Raw genomic sequence first — 26,278 nt, 5'->3', positions numbered from 1 at the left:
GAGGAGAGATAAAGGGCAAAGGCATTCCAGACACAAAGATTGGTATAAGCAAGGGCCCTGTGGCAATGGAGCTCACAGCAGTTTCAAGGAGCTGGGAGTGGTCATCCAACTAGGATGCAGGGAAGAGAAAGAGGAGGGTCTCCAATTATAATGGTAAGTTGAGACTCATTTATAACAGCCCTTGAATGCCATTCTTAGGAGCTGGGAGTGGGGCGCCTGGGTGGCTCAATAGGCTAAGCGTCCAACTTCGGCTCAGGTCATGATCTCGCGGTTCATGGATTGGAGCCCCGCATCTGGCTCTGTGCTGACAGCTAGCTCAGAGCCTGGAGCCTGCTTCGGATTTTGTGTCTCCCTCTCTCTCTGACCCTCCCCTGCTCACGCTGTCTCTCTCTCTCTCAAAAATAAATAAAACATTAAAAAAAATTTTTTTTAGAAAAAGGAGCTGGGAGTTTTTTCAGCAGGTGGAAGAGAACCAATGATAGTTCTGAGCTGGACAAAGTGACAGTCCCAGCAACTCTGAACTGTCTCAGTGCTAAGAGGTCTAGGTTCCACTAGGAATGAGCCATCAGCCTGTCTGGATGATGAGAGAACCTCCCCAAAGGGAGAAAGAATTGTGAGCCCTTCCTGAGTCCAGGGCAGCCTGACACAGCAGCTGACCCCAGCTCCCTTCTCTCCTCTGACTTCCATCCCGCGCCCCGATGTGACTCGCACACTGGGCTAGCAGTACCAGTTCCCAGCAGGCTCTATCATCCCCAGCCCTCGGGGCCAGGCTGACCTGGCGAGGCCAAGGCAACCCCACCCTTGCAGAGAAACAGGCTTCTCTCTCTTTGGGGCTGAGAGCTCCAGCCTGTGAACCTGGCCCAACCCCAGGGCACTAGTGGGGTTCCCCCACCCCTCCTATAGCTCAAGACCCTCCACTCTCAGGCAAAGCATGTCCCTGCCCAGGAGTCTCGAAGGATCTGAGCGCTCCTTCTGAGGCCAGCCTCGCCTGGCACCTCACCTCCTTGGCCCTCCCAGCCATCAACAAGACAAGATGCCCAGAGCCCTTTTCATCATCCTCCCAGAGAGGAGGCCCAGCCCTGCCCTCTGCTGCCCCAAGGCCTTCACCCCTTCCTCTCCCAGAGCTGCAAATCAGTTCCACATTCGGGATCTGGCATGCACTATCTGCTCAGAACTTTCCCCTCCCAGTTAGCTCCGGCTCGCATCTCCCCCCACGCCACACGGTCAGCCCATGGGGTCTTGCAGAAGGGGAAGGACTCCTGCCTTCTGTGACCCCTCTAGAGGTCTGAGAGGGAGCTCGACTACGGCCCATGGACAGGAGGCCCTGCCAGGGATGGATGAAAGGGAAAGGGTAGAGGGGGTGGGGCAGACGCAGAGCTTGAGCAAGCATAGGAGGGGATGAGGGGTTGGGGGTGGTGAGGGAAGGAGCGAGGTAGTTCCCAGCTCAGCACATTCCTGAGACATCTGGACGCTGTGGAAGAGCCCCAGCTGGCCCGCACGGCTGTGGCTCCAGCTCCTCTGCTCTGTGATGTCAGGACCCAGCCTTCCCCCTCCTCTCAGAGTCCCACTGGCCTGAGGTCCACCTTGGGGCTGAGTGCTGGGCCCCCCACCCTGACCCCTCACTCTCAGTGAGCAAGAACGAGGCCCCCGAGGCACCGGAGGAAACCCTGACCCCCCCCCCTCCCAACAGAAGGAGGGCCTTGGCCTGGCAGGGGGAGGCCCACTCAGAAGACCCAGGGGTTTGCCCGAGCCACTGACTCAAGGAGATTCCTGTTTGGAGCTGATGCCAGCCCCTCCCTTCTCCTTGAAAGGGAGATAGAGACAGAGGAAAGACTCTGAAAATGGCTGCTTACCTCAAGCTGTGTGATCTTGAACAAGTCTATTCCTTCCCTGGCTCTCAGTTTTTCTCTCTGTCATAATAATAGCTGCACTTCAGTGAGACCCTTCTATGTGTCCTGCATTGTATCAATACAAATATCATCTCATTTAAACCTCACAGCAACCTAGTAGTTAGATATAAGTACCCCTATTTTATAGCTGAGACTGAGGCTCAGAGAGGTTAAGTAACTTGCCCAAGGCTACACAGTAGGTAGCAGAACCGAGCTTAGAACCCCATCTGTCTGCCTCCCTTGCTCCTAACCATTGAACTACATTGTCTCTGTAAAACAAGAGGGGGTGATGCCAGCATTCTTTTCAGCTCGAAAATTGTAATGATTTTTTTTGGCTGTCGTGGGGCTCTTCAAGAAGGGCAGGGGCAGGCATTAGTCACACACTGGGTGGGGGGAGGAGAACGGAGGCAGCTGGCTTTGAAGCATCTGATGGGCCAGGAGTCTTTGGACGTCCCCTCCCTCGGAGTCCCAGAGAGCTCCAAACCCCAGAGGCGAGAGCCACAGCCTGATCTCCAGCCGAACCCAGGGGTCCCACACCTTCCCTGAAGGAAAAGAGTAAATAAGGGGAGAGAATGCAGCTTCTTCCAAAAATAAAACCTGAGGACAACTCAGACAGGCCAGGACAGCTGAGGAAGCCAGAGGCCGAATGCTGAGTGCACTGGAGAGAGGGAAGAGGCCAAGGGAATTCCAGCCAGAGCCGGGTGGCAGGCTCCAGCTGAAGAGTGCCTTCCAGATGGCCAGGGGCCGGGAGCGCAGCTTGGCTAGGTGGCCGCTGGGCTCTGCTGATATTCTTGGAGCGAGCCAAACGGTGGGGCAGCTCCTCCAGCACTGAGTAGGGGACTGTGATCCTCAGGTACCCGGTCTGTCTGGGGCTTAAGAGCAAAAAGGCCTTGGGAAAATAACGTGGAGAATGGGTACAATGGGCCCCACTAGGGAGGAGCCGAGGGAAGGAGTCCAGGAGCACGGAAACTCTGCCTGGAACAGGAGCGAGCTGGCACTGAAGCGGAATTCAGGGCAGTCATTCCTGGAGGCTCAGCTGCAGCAAAAAAGGCCTCAGTCCATTAACTCACTGACACATTCCTTCATTCACCCTCTCATTCAGTCCGTCAGTCAGTCGCTCGGCAAACACCTGAGCACCTACTGTGTGCTGGGACCGGTGCTAGACTTTGTAGATACACGTGGGGATTGGACACAGCAAGACACCGAGGCAACCTGGCTGGATCATTTCACGCTATACCAAGGCGTTTGGAAACTATTCCGAGGGCGGTACAGAGTCATTAATGGATACTGAGGAAGAGAGTCACGCGGTCATATGGTGTTAGGGGATCCCTCTTGGTGGAAGTGGAGAATGCTCGGGAGACAGATGCGAGTTCAAGCCTTAGCTCACCTTCATAAGTAGGGTAGTCACACCACCGGTCAGAAAGCCTTTTGTGAGCAGGAAGTAGGCTTCGTTCATCTCTGTATCCACAGGGCTGGGCACGTAGTAGGTGCTTACTAAATACTGGAGAAATGCATAAGTGATGCACACATGGACGATTAGACACCCTTATTCTCCAGAGGTCCCCAGTGCCAGCCCTGGCACTTAGTCGCCAGTGTCCTGAGCTGTCCCACAGGGATCCTCTGGCCACTGCCTATGGACCAACATCTCCAGCAGCCAGACCATGGGCTGCTGCGCCCTCAGTGGTGCCAGTCACAGCTAATCCCAGCCCTGGGCGGCGGCATTCACTGCCATCGCTTCCTCCTGCCCAGACAGTACCTGGCACTAACCCCAGGGTTGGGCCACGGTACATGGGCCGCCTGGTCAGAAGATGCCAGGGGCTGGCCAGGAATCTGCAGACCAGCTCTCTGCTTTCCTGAGGCCTCGGTGACCTGACCAGGGAAGGGTACCCAGTGTCAGGAGAGGGAAGTGGAGAGCCAGACCAACAGGGCTGGAGGCTACAGAGAATGCACACACTGCCCCCGCCCCCAGGCCCTGCTCTGCACCGAAGCAGCCTCTGGTGGATGCCAGACTGCCCTTTCCTCTCTCCCTCCAGCACATGCATGGAAAAGCTCCCCATATTACCTCTCCTCCAGTCCCAGCCCTCCCTGTCCCAGCCCCAGGCGAGCCTGGGACTCCCAAAGCTCCCTCGCTGGGGGTCATATGACTCAGGCATGTGGGTTGGCGCGGTCAGCATCTAGTTCTGTGTTGGTGTGAGATGTTGTGTGTGTTCAAGCGAGAGCGTGCATGACCACGTCTGTGACCATCTCCAGGGCGGCTGCACATATGTGTGTCTACAGAGGACAACACAGTGTGTCCGTCTGATCCCATCTGGGGAGCGTGTCCATTTGGTGTCTGTGTTGGTGCTTGCCGGTGTCAGCCTAGGTGAGCCCACGAGGGTGTGTGTGTGCAGTAGTACCTGCCCCAGGCTGTACGTGGAATGTGTCCATAGGTGTGGATCTTACACCGTGTGGCATCAGAGAAGTGGTGTTTCCTTATGGAAGAAGGAACCCCACAGCCCACGTCTGTGTGGCCCATCCACACGTATGCACACACATCCACACAGAGGGGAGCATTTCTGCTTATTTGGACTTGGGCTCTGCGGTGAATAGTTCGGTAGGGGGAAAATATGAAACCTCAGCAGCCGCCGTCCCTGGGCCTGTGGGGAACGGGGGATGAGAATGAGGTTGGAGGTTGGAACAATGCACCCCCCCTTAACCCCCATCCCCTGCCAGGAAGGCTCAGGGAGGGACTGGCTCCAGGGACTGGAGGACTGGCTGCATCCCTTCCCAGTCCCCAGGGAGACCAGGGCAGAGGAAAAGAGCCCATTCTCTGCAGACTAGTTCGCTTCACCCTGTCCCTGCCTGCCACCCCTGTTCCCAAGAGGAACACAGTCTATAACAGATGAGGAAACTGAGGCCTGGAGGAGAGACACCACCTGCCCGGCCCAGGTCTCAGAACACAGCTGGATCTTGAACTGGAGGCGGGGGGGCATCCCGAGTCTGCGTCCAGGGCCTTTTCCCCTTCAAAGGACAGCCTTTGATTCCGCCTCTGGGAAAGAGACACCCAAATGCCTGGATGGTGATGCGTAAGGACAGGGAGGGCGGGACAACTGGGTACCCAGGGGCCCACCTCCCCTCCCTGCTCTCTCTTGAGCCTACCCTCCCCCACACACACACATGCTCAGGGCACAGCACTGACTCAGACTGGTGGCCCTTCAGCTTGAAATGGGGTCGATTTTCTAGTGACCACGAAGCAAGTAACCGTCCGGGAATGTATGGGTCATTGGGGGCGGGGGGAAGGGAGAGGGAGGGAGGCGTGTGGGCCCAGCCTGCGGGGAGGTGGGGTGCGGGGGGGGGGGGGAAGGGAAGGGGGAAATGTGAGAGGACTCTCCTCCCGTCTCTCTCCAGAGCTCTCTCTCTCTCGGAAGGAATGTCCGGGCTTGGGATTCCCCCCCACTCCTTATCCCACAGCTCAGCCTGGACCCACTCCGGTCTCCTCCCTCCTTTCCCGAAGCACAGACTGAATCAGAGCGGGCCAGGGGAGAGGCAGAAGTCAGGGACGGGGGTGCAGGCGCCACCGGACTAGGGGCCCAGGGAAGTGAAGTGAGTGCTCTGAGGCTGCCCAGGTCCGAGGGAAAACCTTCTCCCACACAATCTGTCAGCAGACAGCTGCACACACACCCCCCCCCCAGAGCTTTTCCGTCCCTCTGCATTGACCCCAGTGGGGGAATTACGGGAGGGAAACTGAGAGTAGCTTCAGATGGTCCTATTACCGCCCCAGGAGCGTCCCCATTGGTCTCGGGACCAAGACCTGCTGCCGCATCAGGACGTCGGAGGAGACCCTCCCTCTCCACTTCCCCCTACTCGCCCCGCGAGGTCAGGGGCCGTGCAACTGATAAGGGTCTGGGGACAGCGGGGCTGCTGGGCCCACCTGGAAGCTCCAAGGGGCCTTCCCTGCCTCGGCTCCAAGCGCAGAAAGGAACCTTGAGCCCGACCTCGCGCGGCGGGCCCTTCCCACGCCTCAGCTTTCTGCTAAGCACAGGACCCGCCTCCGCCTGGGCCCCGCCGCCGCAGCCGGCTGCCCGCAGCCTCCTCCCATTGGCCAGGAGCTCTGCGAGTTCCACCAATGAGCGCGCCGGACTCCGGCGCGGGGCGGCCCCACAGCGCGCTGGCCTTAACTTCACGCGGGCTGCTCGCGGCCGGTGGGACCTGGTCCTTCTTTATTTAAAGGGCAGGCACCCGAGACCTGATTTAAAGGGCAGGCACCCGAGACCTGGCTCCCGGAGGGAGTGCCACCAGGAGACGTGTGCGCAGGGGTGCGAGCAGCAGAGTGCGATACTTCTCCTCTGAGAGGGAGGAGGAGCCAGGGCAGACTGCGCGTAGCCTCCGAGAAAGAGCTTGTATTGGCATGACTGTAGGAAAAAGTCTTTAACGAGGAGGGAAACAAATCATAATATTTCCTTCTCTGGCTTCCCATCCCGTTGCCTGGCAAGGCACCCCAGAACGCTCACCCCTCACCCCCATAGAACTTTATCCCCCCCGCCCCCCTCTGAACAGTTGACCCACGACCCCCTGCCGTTCATAAATTGAACCCTCCTTCCTCTCCCGGAGCAGTAATTTCCTTCACATAGCCTGAAACCTCAGCTTTTAGCGTGTGAACTGGGGGTAGAGCTGGGTATGGTTGGGGGAGACGTGGACATGCTGGAGCTGAGGAGGCCTGAGGTCCCCAAAGTGGACTTGAACCCCTCCCTCAACATCCCCAACTCATTGTGTGGCCTTGGGTAGGTGGCTTTCTCTCTCTGGACCTTAGGTTCCTCATTGGCAAACGGGGGTGGGAATGGGGGCGTGAGGGCCAAGGGCTTTCTCCAGCCCCTTCTGCCTCTAATGTATTGATGATATAAACCAACCATAACTGAACTGCTTTGAAAGACCAAGGCACCAGATAGAAGTAAGGCTACAAAACTCTTTGAAGGGAGTCCCTTTTCTGGCATGCTCACCTGAGCAGGAAGTTGGCCTGGAAGGTGAGGAGACATGCCCACCATTGCCACCAGAGGTCTGACCATCACACAAAGAAGCCCTGAGCAAAGAGGATCGGATTTTCTGAGTGTCCTCCACCCCCACCCTGCCTGCCCCTTGGCCGCCCTCCCCTTCCACTCGGCTCCCACTTTCTAGAAGCTGCTTCCTCTTAGGCCTTGGCTGCTGTTTCCAGCAGGTGGGGTGGGGGCTCCTCACAAAAGGGGGCCAGCTGAGCTCCCTGAGCAGGCTCCTGTGGGCACCCCAAAAGGGGTCTCTGAGAAGGACCTGGCTTATCCTGCCTGGAGCCAAGGCCTTCAGGGACCCCAGCCCAGACTGGAGAAAGCATTTCTCCTCTCCCAGGCCCCAGAAAAGGGCTTGGCAAACCCTTATCGCCTGAGAAGCAGCTGCTGGAGAAATACCTTAGCCACTGACTCACTGCTCTCCCTTCTTCACAACCCCCTCCCAGTGGGCCCCACACCAGGCCTTTGAAAGACCCTGAAAGAGTGAGCAGGGGCAAAGCGCCCCCAGCTGGGCCGGCCCAGGCCCTGCAGAGGCCGTAGCTAGCACAGTCCCGCCTGTGGCTGGCTGGCTGGCGGGCACAGAGGGGGTAAGGAGGGGATGCCCTGTAAAAGTCCTTAGCGTAGGATCAGTTATTCTTAGAGACATATTTAGCTGATGCTTCTGAGCTCCTGGTACTGTCTTAACCCAGGCATTGATGGATAAATGACCTAATGATGGCATTGCCCTCTGGGGTACAGGACCCGTCTCTCCACTCACCGGCCAGGTTCCAGCAGGTGAACAAGATACAGGCCCTGCCTCAGGGAGTTTGGACAAACAGGCAATTCTTGAATGGAGGAATGTCTGCTACAGTTGGGGAAGGACTGGGCAATGAGGCGTTGTGGACACTTTCCTGTTGTACTTGACTCCCTGGGCCTCGGTTTCCTTATCTGTCAAATGCAAATACACAGCTTCCTTATCTCACTGGGTAACTGTGATGACTAAATAGAATCATGCACATGAAAGCACTTTGGAAGATTAAAATCACAACAAAACGGTAGGGTGATGATAAGTTCTGGCAAACTGGGAAAAGGGGAGAGTACCTGAGTCAATAGTTTTCCACATTTATTTTGCACTTGATTCTCTGATCATTCTTCAGCTCAGCTCAGCTCAGGCCTGGAGTTAGGCTTTTAGGAACTGCAGTTTTCATACTAATAATGGCTAACAACCATTGAGTACTCACTACATACTAGGCACCATTCTGTTATATGTATTCCCTGTATGTGTGTTCTATGTATAACTATTATATGTACTTACTCATTTTACCCTCATAATCCTATAAGGTGAGTATTAAGCAGTCAACAAATATTTGATCATCATGACAACACTACTGAGTAGGAACTATTATTTCTCCTTTACAGATAGAGAAATCAAGGCCCCGAGAAGTGAATAACTTAGCAAGTCGTGGGGTTAGGAATCAAAAGCAAGTCCGTCTGACTGCACAGATGGTCATGTGGCTCTTTGCCTTATTCTCAAAGGGCTTCTCTGTTCACCCCTTCAGGACTGGGGCAGGCTTTGAGTATTCCACGCCAGACAGAGCCAACAGCTCCAGAACTTGAACCAATCCCTCAGAAGCCAGTCGTTAACCACTCACCAGGTGGGACACCAGGGCCTGAAGCAACCCCCTTCCACCATCTCTTCCCACCCACCAGCAACTTCATTCAGTCAGTAAATAATGCACAGCAGTTGCATTTCCTTAACATGTTTATAATTCTTTAGAGAGAAAATAAGCACCTACTATGTACCAGCCACTGAGTACCTTATTAATATTAAGAGGCAATGTTTGTTGAGTAATTATTATGTATCAGGGGCCATCATAAGTGCTTTATATGTATCAATTTATTCCTTACAACAATTCTAACAAACTATTACCAGCCTCACTATACAAAGGAGGAAATGAAACAGAGAGAGGTTAATTAACTTTCCCAAGATCTCAGAGACGAATATTTTTTCAGACTTTTTTGTTTCTGAGAAATATATTTCACTTCATTACCAAGTACCTCTACACACACACACACACACACACACACACACACACAGACGCGATGAAAACCTCACAGGTATTTAACTTCACCGTTTGTCGTGCACGCTGATATTTTCTACTCCATTTTTTCTGTTTTATTTTTTTCTTCAATCTTGGTCTTGACCTACTAAATTGATTTCACAACCCATTAGTGAGTCACCACCCACAGTTTCAACAGCACGGAGTCACAGCTAGAAGTATCAAGGCCAGGATTCGAACCCAAGTAACATGGCTTCAGAGTCTAATCTCTTGGCATAAAGAAAGAATGTCTTGGAAAGGGAAGAGTCTGGAGGCATGAGAACAGACAGGGATGTGCTAATGAGGGGAGTAGAAGCCTTGATAATCCCACCACCTTGCGCTTCAGCAAAAGGATAGTACAAAAGTCACTAATACCACCTTTGGGTTGCAAACTTGCTGGCATAGACACACATTCTTTACTTAGCCTTCCCACGAAGTAGGGTGGGCGGAGAAACAGACCCAGGCAGTCTGAGTGATTGAGCCAAGGTCACGGAGCCAGAACTCTACAGCATGGTATCCGGTCACCTGGTTCAGGGGTGCTTTTGCACCCCCCACAGCTCACTCTTGAGAATGATGACAGTGAGGCTGGAAGTGACAGTGGAGACGGTGGTGGTGAAGGTTAAGTGGTGACAGTGGTGACAGTCATGATAGAAATAATAATAGTTGGTCCTAAGGATGTGGCTAGCGGGGAGGTTGGTGGTGATGGCGATGCTATTAATGATGGCAGGAAGGGGGGTGCCTGGGTGGCTTAGTCGGTTGAGCGTCCGGACTTTCGCTTAGGTCATGATCTTGCGGTTCGTGGGTTCGAGCCCTGCGTCGGGCTCTGTGCTGACTGCCAGCTCAGAGCCTGGAGCCTGTTTCAGTCTGTGTCTCCCTCTCTCTCTGACCCTCCCCTGCTCACGCTGTGTCTCTCTCTCTCCTAGAAATACATAAAAATATTTCTTAAAAAATGATGGCAGGAAGGATAAGGGGAGGTTGCACTGACAGTGGCGGTGGTAGCAGGCCTTGGGTGGCGGGAGGCCATCACAGCAGCAACTTTGCCCCCTTCCCAAGCTAAGCTGACTGCCCCTGCTGCCCCCCTCCTTCCCTAGCATTTCCCTGAGCACCTGGACCACTTCGCGGAGAACATGGAGGACTTCTCTAACGACCTGTTCAGCAGTTTCTTTGATGACCCTGTGCTGGACGAGAAGAGCCCTCTACTGGACATGGAACTGGACTCCCCCACACCAGGCATCCAGGCTGAGCATAGCTACTCCCTGAGCGGTGACTCGGCACCTCAGAGCCCCCTTGTGCCCATCAAGATGGAGGACACCACCCAAGGTAAGAAAGGGTAGAAGGACCTGAGGACAGCCCCGGCCCAGGAAGGGAGGACGCTTTTGAGGGGGCAGAGGGGAGCACTGCAGGCTAAGACCCCCAGAGGCACCCAGGGGAGCCACCCACAAACACCTCTCCGAGGAGTTCTGGCCTCCTGCCTTTTTGTTCTCTCTCACATCAAACCCTTACGGGCACTTCTCAAAAGGGTGTTTTGCTGACTTAGATCAGTTGTGAGCAAAGGGTGTTTCCTGGACCAGCCGCTTCACCTGGGAACTTATTAGAAATGCAGATTCTCAGGCCACACAGACTTGCTGGATCAGAAACCATGTGGGTAGGGCCCCGCCTTCCAGGTGATTCTAGTTCATGCTTGGGTTTGAGAACCGCTGACTTAGAGGAAACAGTGGGGGGAACTAAACCATAAATGTGGACAAGTTTCTGAGACTCTGGAACCTTGACACTCTGTCATACCGCACTGTCCTCTGACATGCTGCCTGGGAGAGATGCCTGTATCCTCGTTTCATTCCCGAAGGTCAAGTTCTCTAAAGCTCCCTTCTAATCAACCCCTCCCCCCACCACCTTTTTAAGCAAAAGGCCCTTTGAGTCTCTCCTCTCTGGTAATCAGCACTGCAGAACCCCAGACTATGTCCCACCTAGAAATGGCCCCTTTGGGTGTTTCCTCAAATACAGGCGGTCCTGGCCCTCCCATTTGGCTAGGTGACCGTGGATACATCTCTTAGCCTCTGTAAAGCCTCAGTTTCTTCATCTACAAATGGGAATGACAATAAACATTTCTGTAGTACTGTGTGGTTTACAAAGCACCTTCATGTTAATTATCTCATTTATTTCTCACAACCCATCAATCACTTTTATCATAATCCCCATTTGTCTGATCAGAAAGATGAGGCTTCAGGAAAGCTGAGCTGTTTGGGTCACAAAGACAGTAAAATGGATAGTAGAGACTTGGGAGCAAGGAAGCTCCTTGATGCTAAACCTCACACCCTTGCCACCTCCGCATTTTCCTGGCTCAGGGGCCAGCAGGGGGTGCTGGGTTTGAACCCAAACAGGCTTTGGTGTTCATCCTGATGCCTCCACTAGCTGCTGTGTGATCTTGAGCAAGTTGCTTCATCTCTCTGGGCCTGTTTCCTCAATTATAAAATGAAGATAATATACGTGCCATAAGAATTCTGGTCGGGGGGCTGGGGCTTGTGTGACTCAGTCCATTCAGTGTCCGACTCTTGATTTCAGCTTGGATGGTGATCTCACGGTTCATGGGATCAAGCCCCAAGTGAGGCTCTGCAGATTCTGCTTGGGATTCTCTCTCCCTCTCTCTGACCATCCCCTTCTCGCTCTCTCTCTCTCAAAATAAATAAGCATTAAAAAAAAATCTATGGCCAGAATTTTTAAATATATACATAAAGTATCCAATTTAGTGCCCAGTACCTAATATATAAAAAGAATGAGTGGCCATTTTCATTATGCATATAAAAGTCCTATTAATACTCTATAGAACAATGAACAGCATGTTTAATTCCTCTTTCTCTTTAGAGGACAATGGTTTTGAATGAGTTTCTTAATATTCTTACCTATTAAATGGGGACAATCCTAGTGCCTACACCACAGGATTATTGGGAGGGAGGGCTAAGAGCTGCACTCAGCAGCTTCTGAGGGTCATTGAGATGCCCTGGGGGGCACAGATGGGATGTTGTACCCCACCCCAGTCACCCCTGTGAGGGCGGGCACACTATCTGGGCTTTAAATGGCTGCAGGGCTTGAGGCTGCAGAGGTCTTAGCTGCCCTGCATGCCCTGGTCCCTCAGCCAAGCCTCTGGAGGTCACTTCAGTGAGTCCTCAGCCCCTCCCCCCACAAAGGCATCATGTGGGGCAGACCCCCTGTGGCAGGTTCTCCATCCGCCCCCGCTGGGCCAGCCCAGCTCCTCCTCGGCTACCCCAAGTCTATTTTTAGAGCAATTTGTCTGTGGGCCTTTTGCAGGGGCAGCTTCCCGGAAGCCGGACAACTGGCCCTGTAATTTGGGAAGATTGCTGGAGCCCTGGGGCAGCCTGTGGCCCAGGGCCGGGTTGTTCAGGCTCCCAACTGGGTGGGGCCTAGTTTCTGAGGTGGGACCAGTCACCACTGACCCCTCTCCCTACCCACAGCAGGCCTCAAAGGCCAGAGCCCCCTGGCCCTTTCCCTGCATACCTGCTCCCCAGACCCTGGCCTCACCTCACCGCTGCCTAGGGCCTGCTTGGGCCACCATGAGCAGCGCTGACTTGGGGTGCAAGACTGTAGACACTCATCAGGAAAAGGGGTGATGCCTGCCAGCCCTGTGACCCAGGTGAGGCCAGGAGCCCCGCTGATTGGGCAGGAAGTAGACACTGCCCTGAGAAACCTGAACGGCACACCTCACTGCCAACATGCCCCCCACACCCATCACCAGGTCCCGTGGATTCTTCCTTCCAAGTCTGTCCCCAGTGTGTCCTTCCTCTCCATCCCCACTGTCACCCCCTTTGCTCAAGCTTCATCTTCTCTCTCTGAACTATTTCACCAGCCTGCTGAGAGTCTCCCTGCTTCTGTCTTGCCTGCGCCCAGTCCAATCGACGCACACACACACACAGAATGACTGTTTTTTTGATATTACAAATCTGAGTGCGCTTAAGTGCACTTAAGTGAGGCTTCGGTTCTTTGCCATTACCTTTAGGACAAAGTCACAGCTGTGAGCCCAGTCTCCCAGAGCCCATTTTCCCCTTTCCATTCCAGCTGCTCTAAACTTGCTTGTGACTCTCACTAGGTCCTTAGCGCCCAGCACGGTGCTCAGCAAGTGTTCCCTGGATGGCAATCATTGCAGTGACCATAGCTAGCATTTATTGGGCATTTACTTCTTGTCAGGCACTTTCACAGATGAAGAAGCTAAGGCTCAGAGAGGTTAAGCAACTTGCCTAAGATCCCACAGCCAGTCAGGAGGGGTCCAGATTTGTTGTCCACGTCTGCTCTGGGAGCTGCTGAATGAAGATGCCCCACGGCTTCTGGCCCCAGCCTACCTCACAGCACCCCCCTCTGCCCTTGCCTGCCTGCTGCCCTCTGTTCCCTAGCGCCTCAGTCCAGAGCAGCTCCCAGGGGGAGGAGGGCAGCACAGCCCTCTGCTCAGGGAGCCCCCTGAGCCTGGTCCTGCCCCTTCCCCAGACGTGGAACATGAAGCGTGGGTGCTGGGACACAAACTGTGCTCCGTCATGGTGAAGCAGGAGCAGAGCCCGGAGCTGCCCGTGGACCCTCTGGCCGCCTCCTCGGCCATGGCCGCCGCTGCCGCCATGGCCACCACCCCGCTGCTGGGCCTCAGCCCCTTGTCCAGGCTGCCTGTCCCCCACCAGGTGAGCCTGGGGACGATTCCCAGGGGCTGAGGGAGGGAGGCAGGGTGGTGGGTCTCTGTGGGAAGAGGCCTTCAAAGCCCTGTGTACCCCGGGGCTACGTGAACTGGGAGCCACGTGACCCTTGGGACTGAGGGTCAGAACTGCCAGGCCAGGCCTCTGCCACCCCCTCACCTTCCTAGAATGGGCACAAACCATAGCACCCTCGGAGTAAGCTGGGGGCCTCACACTGTGCAGAAGGAAGCTTACAAGACCCAGGCAGGGCTGGGCATCAGGGGCCTGGTCCAGGGTCTCAGAGATGGTGCCGGCCATGGGACTTTCTCAAAGTGTCAGGATTTTAAAAAGGAAAGACCAAATATAAGAATTCAAAAGATGTGCTATACTCCAATTGTATATGTTCATGAGGTCAATATTTTTTACCTCATACACCCATGCCATCACCCCCCACCCTCCACGATATGTAGATAACAACATTCAGCTATAGGTCTAACATCCAAAGAGCCTCCTGGGAATGCCAGGCCAAGTATCTGGTCCCTGCCTGGATCCCAGCTCTGGGCATGTTGCCTTCTCTTTACTCCTCAGCTTCCTTATCTGTAAAATGGGAGCATGAACTGCCTCTAAAGGACCTCTTAGACCTGAGTCTACCATCTAAGGGCCATTTAAAATCCCTAGTTACGGCTTTAGCTAGCTCTGCCCCCTGCTGGCCACACATCTAACCTGCTCAAAACGTACGTGGCCAAAGGCAAGATCAGTCCTTCCCCACCCCACCACCAATCATTGGAACCAAGGGTCTGCTGCAGTGAAAGAGGATCTTTTGTGACCATCTCCATGGCTGGCTCAGTGACTCCTCAGGCCTTGCCAAAGCAGGAAGGGAAGGCGCGGCTGCGGCAGCCAGAGTCCTGGAGGCTGGGCACGTGCCTCAGAGAAGGAAACTGATGCTCAAGGAGGTAAACGACTTGCCCAGAATCACACAGTCAGAAATAATGAACTGCATTCCAGACTTGGCCTGTAAGACCCAGGAACCCACACTTCCCACTCCAGTGAGATCACAACAACCTTGCGGAAGGCACCAGAACCAGAAGTTGGCATTGTCAATAATGGGCTGTGTCACCCACCCTTTTGCATCACAGTGCCTTCTCTGTCACTTGAGGGCTGAGCTGGGCTGTAGACCAGGGACTGTCCAAGTCTCTGCCAATTTGAACCTTCTGTGATTCTTACTCATCTCCCTAAACTGGGCATTCTGTGTCCCACCCACAATATCATGACCTGTCTCTGCAGACCTAGAGGGAAGCCTTGGTCCTGAAACCCAGTACCCAACAACACAGTGCCTTCCTCAAAGAGAACATCACGCAGGTGCATGCTGATAATCAGGTGTAGGAAGCCATGTGTGTTCTTGATGTCCCTTCTGGAACATCGAGTTGGAAGATAAAGAAATAGGGATGCATGTTTGTTTAAAACATAAATTGAGTTTTGTTAGTCCCTTTCAATCCAACCCTTTAGAGGCTCCTTATCTTTTCAAACCTCCGTGTCTGATCCCTTTCTACCTTCTGTGAGTCCTACCACCCCCCCACCCCCCCACACCCCCTAGCCAACCCATCTGATCTTGACTCCACCCCTGGCACACACCCCTACACTCTGAACACCCTGAATGCTTAGTTTCCAGATCCAGCCATGCTCTCTGGCCTCTGGGTCTTTGCAGATACTCTTCCCTCTGCCTTTCGTCTCACTTACCACTTGCCCCATCCTTTGTTTGGAACACTCCTAGCTATACTTCAGGACCCTTTTCAAACTTCAGTGGCTTAGGGAGCTTACCCTGAGCCCCCAGCCAGTGAATGCGTTCTTAGTCTGTGCTGTTGTTACCGTTCACTGAACAGCTACAATGTGCCAGACATTTACCTCTCATCCTCTCCGCAAACTACATCCCACCATACCACAAAGATGGCCTTGGCCTTGGAGGTCACAAGAAGCTCTCCTTCTCTGAGCTTAAGGTCTAAAGTACACTAACCACTTGACCATCGTTCTCTTCTCTTAGGTCTGACTTGGCTTCTCCAAGCCTGAAAACCTGCCTCTGCTCCCTCTGGGCTGTGCCCGGAACACTGAGCCCTGCCACTTCCTTCATTGTGCAGAGCAGACTGCCAGACACAGGGAGGGTGGGAGGTTGAATGGCATGGTGGGGACAGCCCCAAGGACAGCTGATGGAGATGGACCTGTCTCTTCCCCAGGCCCCAGGAGAGATGACTCAGCTGCCGGTGATCAAAGCAGAGCCCCAGGAGGTGAACCAGTTCCTCAAAGTGACACCAGGTAAGTGTGTCCAGAAAGGGACTCTTCCTCTCTCTAGTCTTGAGCAGACAGCATCCCTACTCCCTTGGCTCAGCCCACCCATCTCCCTCGACAAGTCCCATCTCTCCTGCGAATATCCTTTCCTCCCTGCCCTGCACACTTTCCATCCATCAAGCCTCCTTCTTACGCAGTCTACAACTGTCATCTCTGTTATTGAAACCCTCTTATCCCTTTTGCTAACCCCCCTCCCATCATTCACTAATGGATGCCCACTCTGTAGCCATTTGTCCATCCATCCACTTGTCCATCCACCCATCCATCCAATGAGTTCATTGTGCATGTTCCAGTCCCAGGAGCTGGGGAAGCAGAGAGAGAAGGCGGTTCCTGTGCCCAGTAGATCAGAGTAATGAGGGCCAATTTCGTAGCAGCCAAATGGATTAAAGATGGCAGATCCGAGGGGGGACTGGAAGCCCATTCCCAGATCTGACAGTGGGGAAGGGAACAGAGGAAGCTTCTTGGATTGGCCAGAAGGACAAAAGGCTAACTGAATCTTTCTAGTCCCACCCCAGTAATCCATCAAACATTCATTGAGCATCTATTGTGTATTAGGCCCTGGGCTCAGTAGCACAAGCTTTAGAGAGATGAATAAGGCCCAAGTTTCACCCTCAGGCTGTTCACTTCCTGGGAGAGAAGATTCACAGAAGGCAGAAAGGGGCCATTGTGAAGACATCACCTTGTCTTCACAATGAAGACCTTTACATACATTAGCTCCTTGCATCCTCATGGCTAACTTTCAACAGGGAAGTGAGGCTGGGAGAGGTTAATAAACATGACTATAGAATACACACTTGGGGCATGCGACAGCAGAACTTGAACTCAAGCTCTCTGACTCCAAGTTCAGGGGGTCTTTACATGAGGGCTCCCTCAAGAGACAAATCAAAGTCTGGGAAAGGAGAGAGAACTCATTCAGGGGGCAATTTGGGGCAGAGCCTAGAAGGATGAAGCTGTTCCTCCTGAGCCTCGGCCCAGAGCTGCCAGGTCTCCACACCTGCAATTATCTGGGCATTCTGTGCCTCCCTGGGAGCCCTCCCTGTAGCTAGGCTCTCCGTCCTCCTGGCTCTACCCAGGCTTCTTCCTGACCACCTAAAATGTCAGTCGTCCTGATGCTATGGCCACAGAGAAGCAACAGAGATGGGGAGGCTAGGGAGAGTAGTGCCCCTGGCTGGTCTGCCGAAAGCCCGATGCCTGCATGCCTGCCATCCTGTTACACTGAAGGTGAAAGAGGAACCCCTGAGTTGATATGGCTAAGAGTTTTGCAGTGGAAAAAAAGAAGTGACAGAGGTTGTTTGTTGCTTGCCCAGCCTGATCCCCATGGGTCTGACTGTAGGCAGACTCCAGTCACCTCTGGGATGACTAAGCTGGAGGCTCAAAGGGTCTGGACCCTGTGAAGTCAAGGATGGGGGAGGACCTTCAAGAATCTGACCTCCATGATGCCCACACCGAGGACCAGGCTTAAAGGAGCCAGACCTCTGTGGCATCACAGATGGGATGGCACTCAGGAATCAACTTCTGGGATGTCAGCTCCTCTGTGTGACATGGCAGAGGGGCTTGTGATGTTACAGCTGGTCAAGGCCCCAGCATTCCATTCCCCACAACGTCAGGGCTGGCTGACCTCTGATGTCCAAGCAGAGCTGGGATGCGACCCTGCTAACCTGGATTCCCCCCGCTCTCCCCAGAGGACCTGGTGCAGATGCCTCTGACGCCCCCCAGCAGCCACGGCAGCGACAGTGACGGCTCCCAGAGTCCCCGCTCTCTGCCCCCCTCCAGCCCTGTCCGGCCCATGGCCCGCTCCTCCACGGCCATCTCCACCTCCCCCCTTCTCACCGCCCCTCACGTAAGCAGCTGGGGGTGGGCTGACCCTAGAGGCAAGGAACTGAGTAAGTCCACCTGTACATGATCAGCAGGGAAGGGTCTGGGGAGCCCCAAGCCTGATCCCATCCCTATCAGAATTCAGAGAGGTGCCTGCCTGGTGGATGGGAGTGAGAATCTTTTAATCCTGCTTTGGGGTGAAGAGGAGCCAGGCAGAGAGGTCCGAGAGGGCTGCCAAACCCACACTGCTGTGGAGCCAGGACTAGAACTTGACATTCCTGACCTCTAGGGGGATGGCCCAGGCTGCCTGCACGGAGTACTGTTTGGCGAACAGTACTTAGGAGGCCCAGACGCCGCCCCCAGGAAACATGGATCCAGGCCCTGAGTCCCGGGATGAGTGTAGAGCCTCCCAAGTGAAGACTGCAGGGGCATGCGGGGGCTGCTGCTCAGGGGCTCCGGGCTAGCAAGCTTTGATGCTGTGGATTCCAGAATGGGATCTGGGGACACCCCCACCCCCCGCCGCAATCATGCGCTGAGTGCCTAACATGCCAGGTTCCCAGCACTGTTGATACATGCTATTGGATTAAATTCAGATCCACCCTCTTTCAGACCGGGAGACTGAGGCTAAGAGAGTCGAGTACCTTCCCCAAAGAGTAAATGGCAGAGCTTGAATTTGAATCCTGGGCTGTCTGGTTCCTAACCATCATGTCCTACTTCCCACAGAAATTACAGGGCACATCAGGGCCGCTGCTCCTGACGGAGGAGGAGAAACGCACCCTGATTGCTGAGGGCTACCCCATCCCCACGAAGCTCCCCCTCACCAAAGCCGAAGAAAAGGCCTTAAAGAGGGTCCGGAGAAAAATCAAGAATAAGGTAAAGCATGAGCTGGACCCAGCCCCTTCTCTAGGGCTTCCTTGGTGGGTAAGGAAGCCTGCTCCCCCTGGTGATGGCCAGGCCTAAAATTGAGGAGCCCCAGGAAATGGCTACGTGGCTACGGTAACCCCTATTTGGGGGCTTCCCCCTTCTAGATCTCGGCCCAGGAGAGCCGCCGTAAGAAGAAGGAGTACGTGGAATGTCTAGAAAAGAAGTAAGCATCCTGGGTAGGGTGGCAGGTCTGGGGCCCTCTCCCCAGCCTGCCCTGCTCTCCCTGGTCCTCTGTCAAAGGGCCCTGGAGCAGGGGGCGTGGGGAGAGGGATGCCGCAGGGTGTGGTGGGGCAGGGGTAGGGGGCGGCCGCAGTGGGTCTGGAGGCTGCCTCTGAGCCTTTGCCTGCTTGGTCCCCTCAGGGTGGAGACATTTACATCAGAGAACAACGAACTGTGGAAGAAGGTAGAGACGCTGGAGAATGCCAACAGGTGGGTGGCATCACCCGCCTCGTCCCGGGCCGCCTATCCTTCTGCAGCCAGTGCCTGGCTCTGGCATAGATCTGGGGGCGGGAGAGAGATGGGGTAACTGAGTTCAGGAGCCCTGCAGAGCCCAGGACCCCTGGCTTCGCACCCTCCTTCATCCGCACAGAGTGCTGTGTGCTATGACAGGGCAGGTGAGACGCTTAAATGAGCTGATGCAGAGCAGTGGCTTCCCAAGGGTGACCCCAGACCAGCAGCAGCCCCTGGGAACTTTGAGAAATGCTTGTTTCCAGGCCTCAAGCCCAGCCTACTGAGCCAGGAACTCTCCGGGGAGGGCTCGGCACCCTGTGTTTTCATAAACTCTCCAGGTGATCTTGGGGTACCGCTGGTGTCTGTGCTTGCTGCTCAGGGCTCTTCTTGCCAATAACCGGCATCGGCACCACCTGGGGGCTTGTTAGAACCGCAGACCCTCTGGACTCTCCCCGGACCTACAGCATCAGAATCTGAATTTCGACAAGACCCTTCGGTGATTCACATGCACAATTAAGTTTGAGAAACATCAGGGTGGAGCCCGCATAAGGCCTGGCGGCCACATAAAGTCACAGCCAGGGTTTCTTGTCCCACCCTGCCATGTTGGTGATTCTGGGAAAGCTGTTCAACCTCTCTGGGCCCCGGTTGCTTTGTCTACATGGAGATGATAGAAACTATCTCACAGGACTCATGTGAAGGTTTGATGAGACAGGGCAAGTAAAGAGCCCAGCGAGCGCTGTGCTTGGCATTTAAGAATGTTGAATTCATGTTAGCTCTTCTTCTTCTTCTGCTAATGGTTATTCTGAATTCTTAATAGTGCCTAGCCACGAGCCAACAGTAGGTCTTTATTTTTTTTTTAATGTTTTATTTATTTCTAGGAGAGAGAGAGAGAGACAGCGTGAGCAGGGGAGGGTCAGAGAGAGAGGGAGTCACAGACTGAAACAGGCTCCAGGCTCTGAGCTGGCAGTCAGCACAGAGCCCGACGCGGGGCTCGAACCCACGAACCGCGAGATCATGACCTAAGCGAAAGTCCGGATGCTTAACCGACTAAGCCACCCAGGCGCCCCAGTAGGTCTTTAATAATTACCTGCTGGGGTAAATTAAAACAATGTAGATGACCGCTGGTGTGTCACAGGTGCTCAACAGAAGGCTTTTTCCTTCTTTCCTCCCTTCTCCCCCAGCCTCTCTAGCAGGATCCAGCCACTCCCCTGACTGACCTAAAGAATGCCCCCCACTCAGGGAAGGGAGGTGGGAGTCCGCACCCCTCACCCCTCTACCTCTGGCCCAGACTCCTCTCTGGCCCAAACTAGGGCCAGGCCCTTGGAGCTATTTCGCCACCTGCTGTACATTCTGGTAACTGCAACCCCACTGCCCCGCTAGGTGGAGGAAAGAGATGGTTAAATTGTTAGTCACCCAACCTGGGCTGAGTCCCCGCTGTGTGTGTCCGGAGGATTCCACATTGGGTGGGACCTGGTCCTCGCCCTCAGGGAGCCCACAGTTAGTGAAGGAGACTGACGTGGAAATCCGTAAATAAACCAAATGCTACAGGTGCTGTGATAAAAGCACCAACACAAAATCAACAAAGATGGTAGCTACCATTTACTGGACCCTCACTACACACCAGACAGTTGCCAGACATGGCCGTCTTATCAGCTCAGGGAGTTGTGGGGGTCAAAGGAAGGGAGGTCAATTTAGCTGTGGCTGGTGTAGGTTAAGAAAAAGGTGACCTCAGCCCAGGTGGGGCAGACCCTCCTCCCATCCCCACTTTGGTGAAGAGCAACCCTGAACTCCCATAGGGTGACCCAGCTGTTCACTATGAGACAGACCCCAGGGTCCCCCAAACCACACCACAGAGCAGCCAAACGAGAGGTGACCTTTTCTGTCGTGACTGAAATGGGCATCTGGTGTGAGGCCAAGTCTGGGGCCAGCCCAGGTGCGCCCTGGGAGAGCTCCAGGAGGCAGAGATGTCTGCTGGGTCAAAGCATGCCAGGTGACCACTGTGCCCTCCTCAGGACCCTGCTGCAGCAGCTGCAGAAACTCCAGACTCTGGTCACCAGCAAGATCTCAAGACCTTACAAGATGGCTGCCACCCAGACTGGGACCTGCCTCATGGTAGGTGCTGTCCCCTCACCCCAGGGCCACACAAGGACAAGCCTTCCCCAGGCTGGCTTTCTAGGAAATCAGGCAGAGCTTTGAGGGATTGGCAACATCACCAGGTACACCATCCTAATGCCTGGTGAGCTGGCTCCTGCAGACCCCAGCCTCTTTCACCAAGACCATGGAGCCTTCTAGAACATGACCTTCCCTGACCAATTCTAACACAGTGTGGATGTGTAGCGACTCACATGAACCCAGCTAGGGGATAGCAGGGCAAGTCCCTTGAGGAGGCCATGTCTACAAGGTTGCGGGGGAAGAAAGGGCTTAGGGAAACACAAGGAAGTTTGGACTTGGTTCTTTGTTTCTGGAATGAATAGGGAGGAGAAGGTTGAGCAAATCTCTAGAAACCCCAAAGAATATGCAGGGTGCAGCTCGGGCCTCTGCAAGTCCCCCTTCCACTCTATCCTGGGAATGTGCAGCCTGCTGCCTCCGGGCTGATCACTCCCCAGGTCCTCTGAGAGCCTCGTGCTGTCAGGTGGTAGTCACAAGGTGGGCAGGGCTTAGTTCCGGCTGCGTGACTCTTAGTTCCTCCTGCTGAGAATCTGGTATGATGCTCTGTCCCCCTCCCTTATCCCCCCAAACCCCTAACTACTCCTTTCTCCCTGTTCTGATTCCTCCACCTTATAAGTGATAACTATAGTGACCACTTTCCTCTTTTTCTAATGCTGCTTATGATGGCCCCTTACAATGGGCTGGGATGGCCTGAGCAGCAACCTTCACCTTCTCCAGAAAGGGTGGAAGACCCCACATTTAGGGGACGGTTGGCTCTGGGTGTGGATTTCTTGGAAAAATACGGAGCCTTTTATTCCTCTTGGTTTGGGGGCAGGATTGGGGGTGGCTCTGACCACCACTCTCTCTCCACTACCAGGTGGCGGCCTTGTGCTTTGTTCTGGTGCTGGGCTCCCTTGTGCCCTGCCTCCCTGAGTTCTCCTCCAGCTCCCAGACTGTGAAGGAAGACCCTGTGGCCGCTGACAGCATCTACACAGCCAGTCAGAGTGAGTAGTGAGTGCCCTGGGCCAGGCTCCCTTCCTTCAGCCCCAGACACAGGAGTGAAGCCAGGTTCTGGGTTGGCATCATCTTATTCTACCCCCGCCATTTCACAAATGGAGAAACCGAGGCTCCCAAAGGGCACATGATTTATTCAATGTTAGTTGCAGAAGGGACTGCAATGCGGACTCCCTAATCCCAGCCCACCCAAGAATGGCTCGTAGGCATAACATTCTCATAGGAATGTTCCCACCCTAGCCCCCATGAATTATGGGGCATCTGCTAGCTGTCCATTTCACGAATGGGATAGCACATGAGTTTCAGTTCAAGGGCCCGGTCCAATAAGGTAGAGGTGGCTGTCTGAAGTTCTGTGTTAAGGCCTCTGACGTACCACTCAGGATCAATAGGAAGGAGTGCCAGGATCCATTGGTAACATCTACCACGGGGAGAGGAGGGGCCGGGGTGGTGTGAGCTCAAATATTTATCGTCCCATAGGGGACTGTGAGGTCCCGTGGCTAAGAGCATTAGGCTTCAGAGTCGGCCATACCTGCCATTGCCATCTGCTAACTGCGTGACCTTGGGCATGTGCCTTACTCTCTCTAAGCATTAATTTCTTCATCTGAAAAACCGGAGTCACAGCTCTGCTCTTACCGAGCACGGTTGTTGTGACAACTAGATGGCACGGTGCACGAACACTCTTAGCACAGTGTATGGTGCGGAGCCAGCACTTACTGAATGAGCACACTCCCTCTCTTTTTTTTTTGTTTTTAAATATTTTATTTATTTCTAGGAGAGAGAGAGATAGCGTGAGCAGGGGAGGGTCAGAGAGAGAGGGAGTCACGGACTGAAACAGGCTCCAGGCTCTGAGCTGGCAGTCAGCACAGAGCCCGACGCGGGACTCGAACCCACGAACCGCGAGATCATGACCTAAGCGAAAGTCGGACGCTTAACCGACTAAGCCACCCAGGCGCCCCTCCCTCTCTTTTTGAAGACCACACAAGAGGAGAGAAGAGATACAGTATGTGGGTGGCAAGGGGGAGAACTGGTAGAGGGTACAGCAGAGAATAGTACGGATTTCCAGAGGCAGAAGATACTTCAGGTAGACTTACAGAGAAACCTCCTGACTGTTCATCATTTACCAGGAATGAATTATCCAGCAGGGCAGGAGGAAGAGGAAACAGATGAAAGGTCAGAGAGGGAGGAGACAGGGAGGAGTGAGATTCAAGAAGGAGGGATATGCAAGGAGAATGAGCTAGACCAGCAGGGCCTTGAGGGGAGGAAGGGGTGGGGTGGGTTAGGGGAAGAGGAAGTGGAGGTGGCGAGTGAAAACCACTCCCTGGACAAGAGTGGCCTGAGAAGACAGGACAGTTGATAAGGGAGATGGGTCACATGGGTGTAAGGCCTTGAGAGTCACGGATCCATTTTCCAAGGCCAGAGGGGCTCTTGTGTACTTGGAGGTAGACGAATCCCCAGGAGAGGAAGGGATGGAAGTCGGATGGGGGCAGCATTGATGAACAAAGCCCAAGTCAAAGGAGGCCCGGGAATGAATGGGGCCCTTGGAGTGAGTGTGGTGTGTGGCAGGCCCTGTGCATATCTGCGTATCTGCGGTAGGAAGTGGCTTCTGGAACCAGCTTTCAGAGCTGGTGTGTTGCTCAATTGCAGGGAGTGCCTTTCATACAGACTCTCAGGTCAGGGCCTGAGGGCTAGAAAGTGGGTGGTAGATACTAGAGTCGGGTAGACCTGGGTTTGCCTCTTGCCTCTAGCATAGGCCAAGGTGAACCTCGGTTACCTGTTCTGTGAAACGGCGCTAAAAATATCTAAAAATATCTCGTTTCTGGGAGTCGTTAATGATTTGATACAGGTCAAAGGGCTTTGCACGATGCCTGGCACAAAGCAGATATCCAGGGACACGTGGGTGGCTCAGTCGGTTAAGTGGCTACCTCTTGATCTCAGCTTTGGTCTTGATCTCAGGATTGTGAGTTCTAGACCCGCACTGGGCTCCACACTGGGCATGGATCCTACATAAAACAAAACAAAACAAAACAAAACAAAACAAAACAAAACAAAACAAGGTAGATATCCAACAAATGTGTTTTCATTTTCTTCATTTCCCTGAAAGGCACAGTAAGGCCTAGAGTGGGGGAAGAGATTGATTCAAGGTCTCACAGAAAGTAGTGGAGGTAGGATTAGAATCCACCTCTCAGATGCCCCACCCTGGTGCCCTCTGCCTTTCTCAGGGTGGGAAGAAGAACTACTTTCTCAGGGTGCTTACTATAACCATCTTCAGTCATTCTCCTCCTATTGTCTCATTAAACCACGTCTGCTTGAGGTTGGCCCTAGTATCCCTATTTTACAGATGAGCAAACTGAGGCTCAGAAGGGCTAAAGCAAAGGCCTGATTTGCCTGAGGTCATACAAATTGGAAATGTTAGAGCTAGACTAGGATTCAAACTCAGGCCTGTAAGATTTCAGGACCCTTGGTCTACTGGGCCAGGAGCGTGGCTGGGAGGAGGGGAGCCTTGGCACTGAGGCTCACCCTGTGCTCTCTGTCTAGTGCCCTCCCGGAGCCTCCTGTTCTACGATGAGGGGGCAGGCTCGTGGGAGGATGGCCGTGGAGCCCTGCTGCCTGTGGAGCCCCCGGATGGCTGGGAGATCAAGCCGGGGGGGCCGGCAGAGCCGCGACCCCAGGACCACCTGCAGCTTGATCACCTGGACAGCACCCACGAGACCACCAAGTACCTGAGTGAGGCCTGGCCAAAGGACGTCGGTGGCAACGGCACCAGCCCCGACTTCTCTCATCCCAAGGAGTGGTTCCGTGAGCGGTGAGTGGGTGGCCCCTTCCCTTCCCTGGGGTCCCAGGCTCCACCCACACTCTGCCCTGGTCCCTGGGCCCATGTCCCGATCCAACGATCCAACGTGCGGAGAGGCGAGAGCGTCCCTCACTGGACAGACTCCCTTGACTTGTGTTCTCTTTCCAGGGATCTGGGCCCCAACACCACCATCAAACTCTCCTAGGCCGTGCCAAGACCCAGGACGCGGGATGTACCCCCTGGCACCCGGAAGGGGGGTGGTCTCGTTCTCTAACCCGGATCCAGCTTGTACCCCTGCCCCCTGGGCTCCCAGCCCAGGAGAAAGGGTTCTACTTGTCCCCAGCCCTTCTTTGCCCCAGTGTTTACCAGGCCCTTTCCTTCCCCCACCACATTCGGACTGTTCCCTTGAGCTGACCACTCTGTTCTCATCCCTCCCTCCCACAACCATCCGTCCTTCTCAGATAAACCACTCACTGGGCTCACCCCTTCCTTTCTCATAATGACCAACATGACCACTGCCTCCCTGTCCCCCCCCCACAAACACACACATCAACATACCAACACACACACACCCCTCACCCCCGCCCCACTGTACAGAGACCAAGAACAGAAATTGTTTGTAAATAATGAACCTTATTTTTTATTATTGCCAATTCCCTAAGATATTGTATTTTACAAGTCTCCACCCTCCCTTCACCCCTCCCTTGTTTTATATTTTATGAAGTTAGTGCGGGCTTTGCTGTTCCCTGGCCCTTTCCTGGCCTTCCCTGCCGCTGCCCAAGACGCTGGGCCTTTTTAACTGCCAAACCGCTTCGTCCATCAGCTCAGCACATGCTTTAAGAAGGCAAAAGTAAAAAAAAAAAAAAAAGATGCAGCATCAATTCCGGACTTTGTGCCTTTTTTCATGGGGGGGGGGGTGAAGGACAAAGACAGAGGGATGGGGGAATGAGAAGGGGAAGTTTCTATTCTGACAGGAGCTGATTGGGGACATGGGGGTATATGAGGAGGCATTTCTCCCGGGCTCCCTCCTCCAGAAAGGCGCAGGATTCGAACTAGACGGTTAAAAGGTTCTGCTATAATTCCCCCACACCAAGGCTCCTCCTCCCCCTGCTGACTGTGGAGGCAGAGACAGATCAGCCACAGTCTC

General features: G+C 54.2%; 1 protein-coding gene across 1 annotated transcript in view; it reads left to right on the top strand.

The window, feature by feature from the left end:
- CREB3L1 (cAMP responsive element binding protein 3 like 1) overlaps positions 1–26,012 on the top strand; it is a 35,707-nt gene extending 9,695 nt beyond the window's left edge. The window contains exons 2-12 of the mRNA XM_039226939.1: positions 10,074–10,302; positions 13,474–13,658; positions 15,878–15,956; positions 17,672–17,829; positions 18,528–18,677; positions 18,833–18,891; positions 19,089–19,157; positions 21,191–21,290; positions 22,204–22,330; positions 24,876–25,143; positions 25,300–26,012. Of these exons, the coding sequence (XP_039082870.1) occupies positions 10,074–10,302; positions 13,474–13,658; positions 15,878–15,956; positions 17,672–17,829; positions 18,528–18,677; positions 18,833–18,891; positions 19,089–19,157; positions 21,191–21,290; positions 22,204–22,330; positions 24,876–25,143; positions 25,300–25,336 (1,461 nt within the window). The 3' untranslated portion in view covers positions 25,337–26,012. The remainder of the gene's footprint in view (positions 1–10,073; positions 10,303–13,473; positions 13,659–15,877; positions 15,957–17,671; positions 17,830–18,527; positions 18,678–18,832; positions 18,892–19,088; positions 19,158–21,190; positions 21,291–22,203; positions 22,331–24,875; positions 25,144–25,299) is intronic.
- The last annotated feature ends 266 nt before the right edge of the window (positions 26,013–26,278 follow it).

The sequence above is a fragment of the Hyaena hyaena genome, unplaced genomic scaffold (genome assembly GCF_003009895.1).
Source record: "Hyaena hyaena isolate Hyena2069 unplaced genomic scaffold, ASM300989v1 scaffold_23, whole genome shotgun sequence".
Classification (NCBI taxonomy): domain Eukaryota; kingdom Metazoa; phylum Chordata; class Mammalia; order Carnivora; family Hyaenidae; genus Hyaena; species Hyaena hyaena.
Note: the sequence above shows the minus strand (reverse complement) of the source record. Positions and strands in the feature narration are given on the sequence as shown.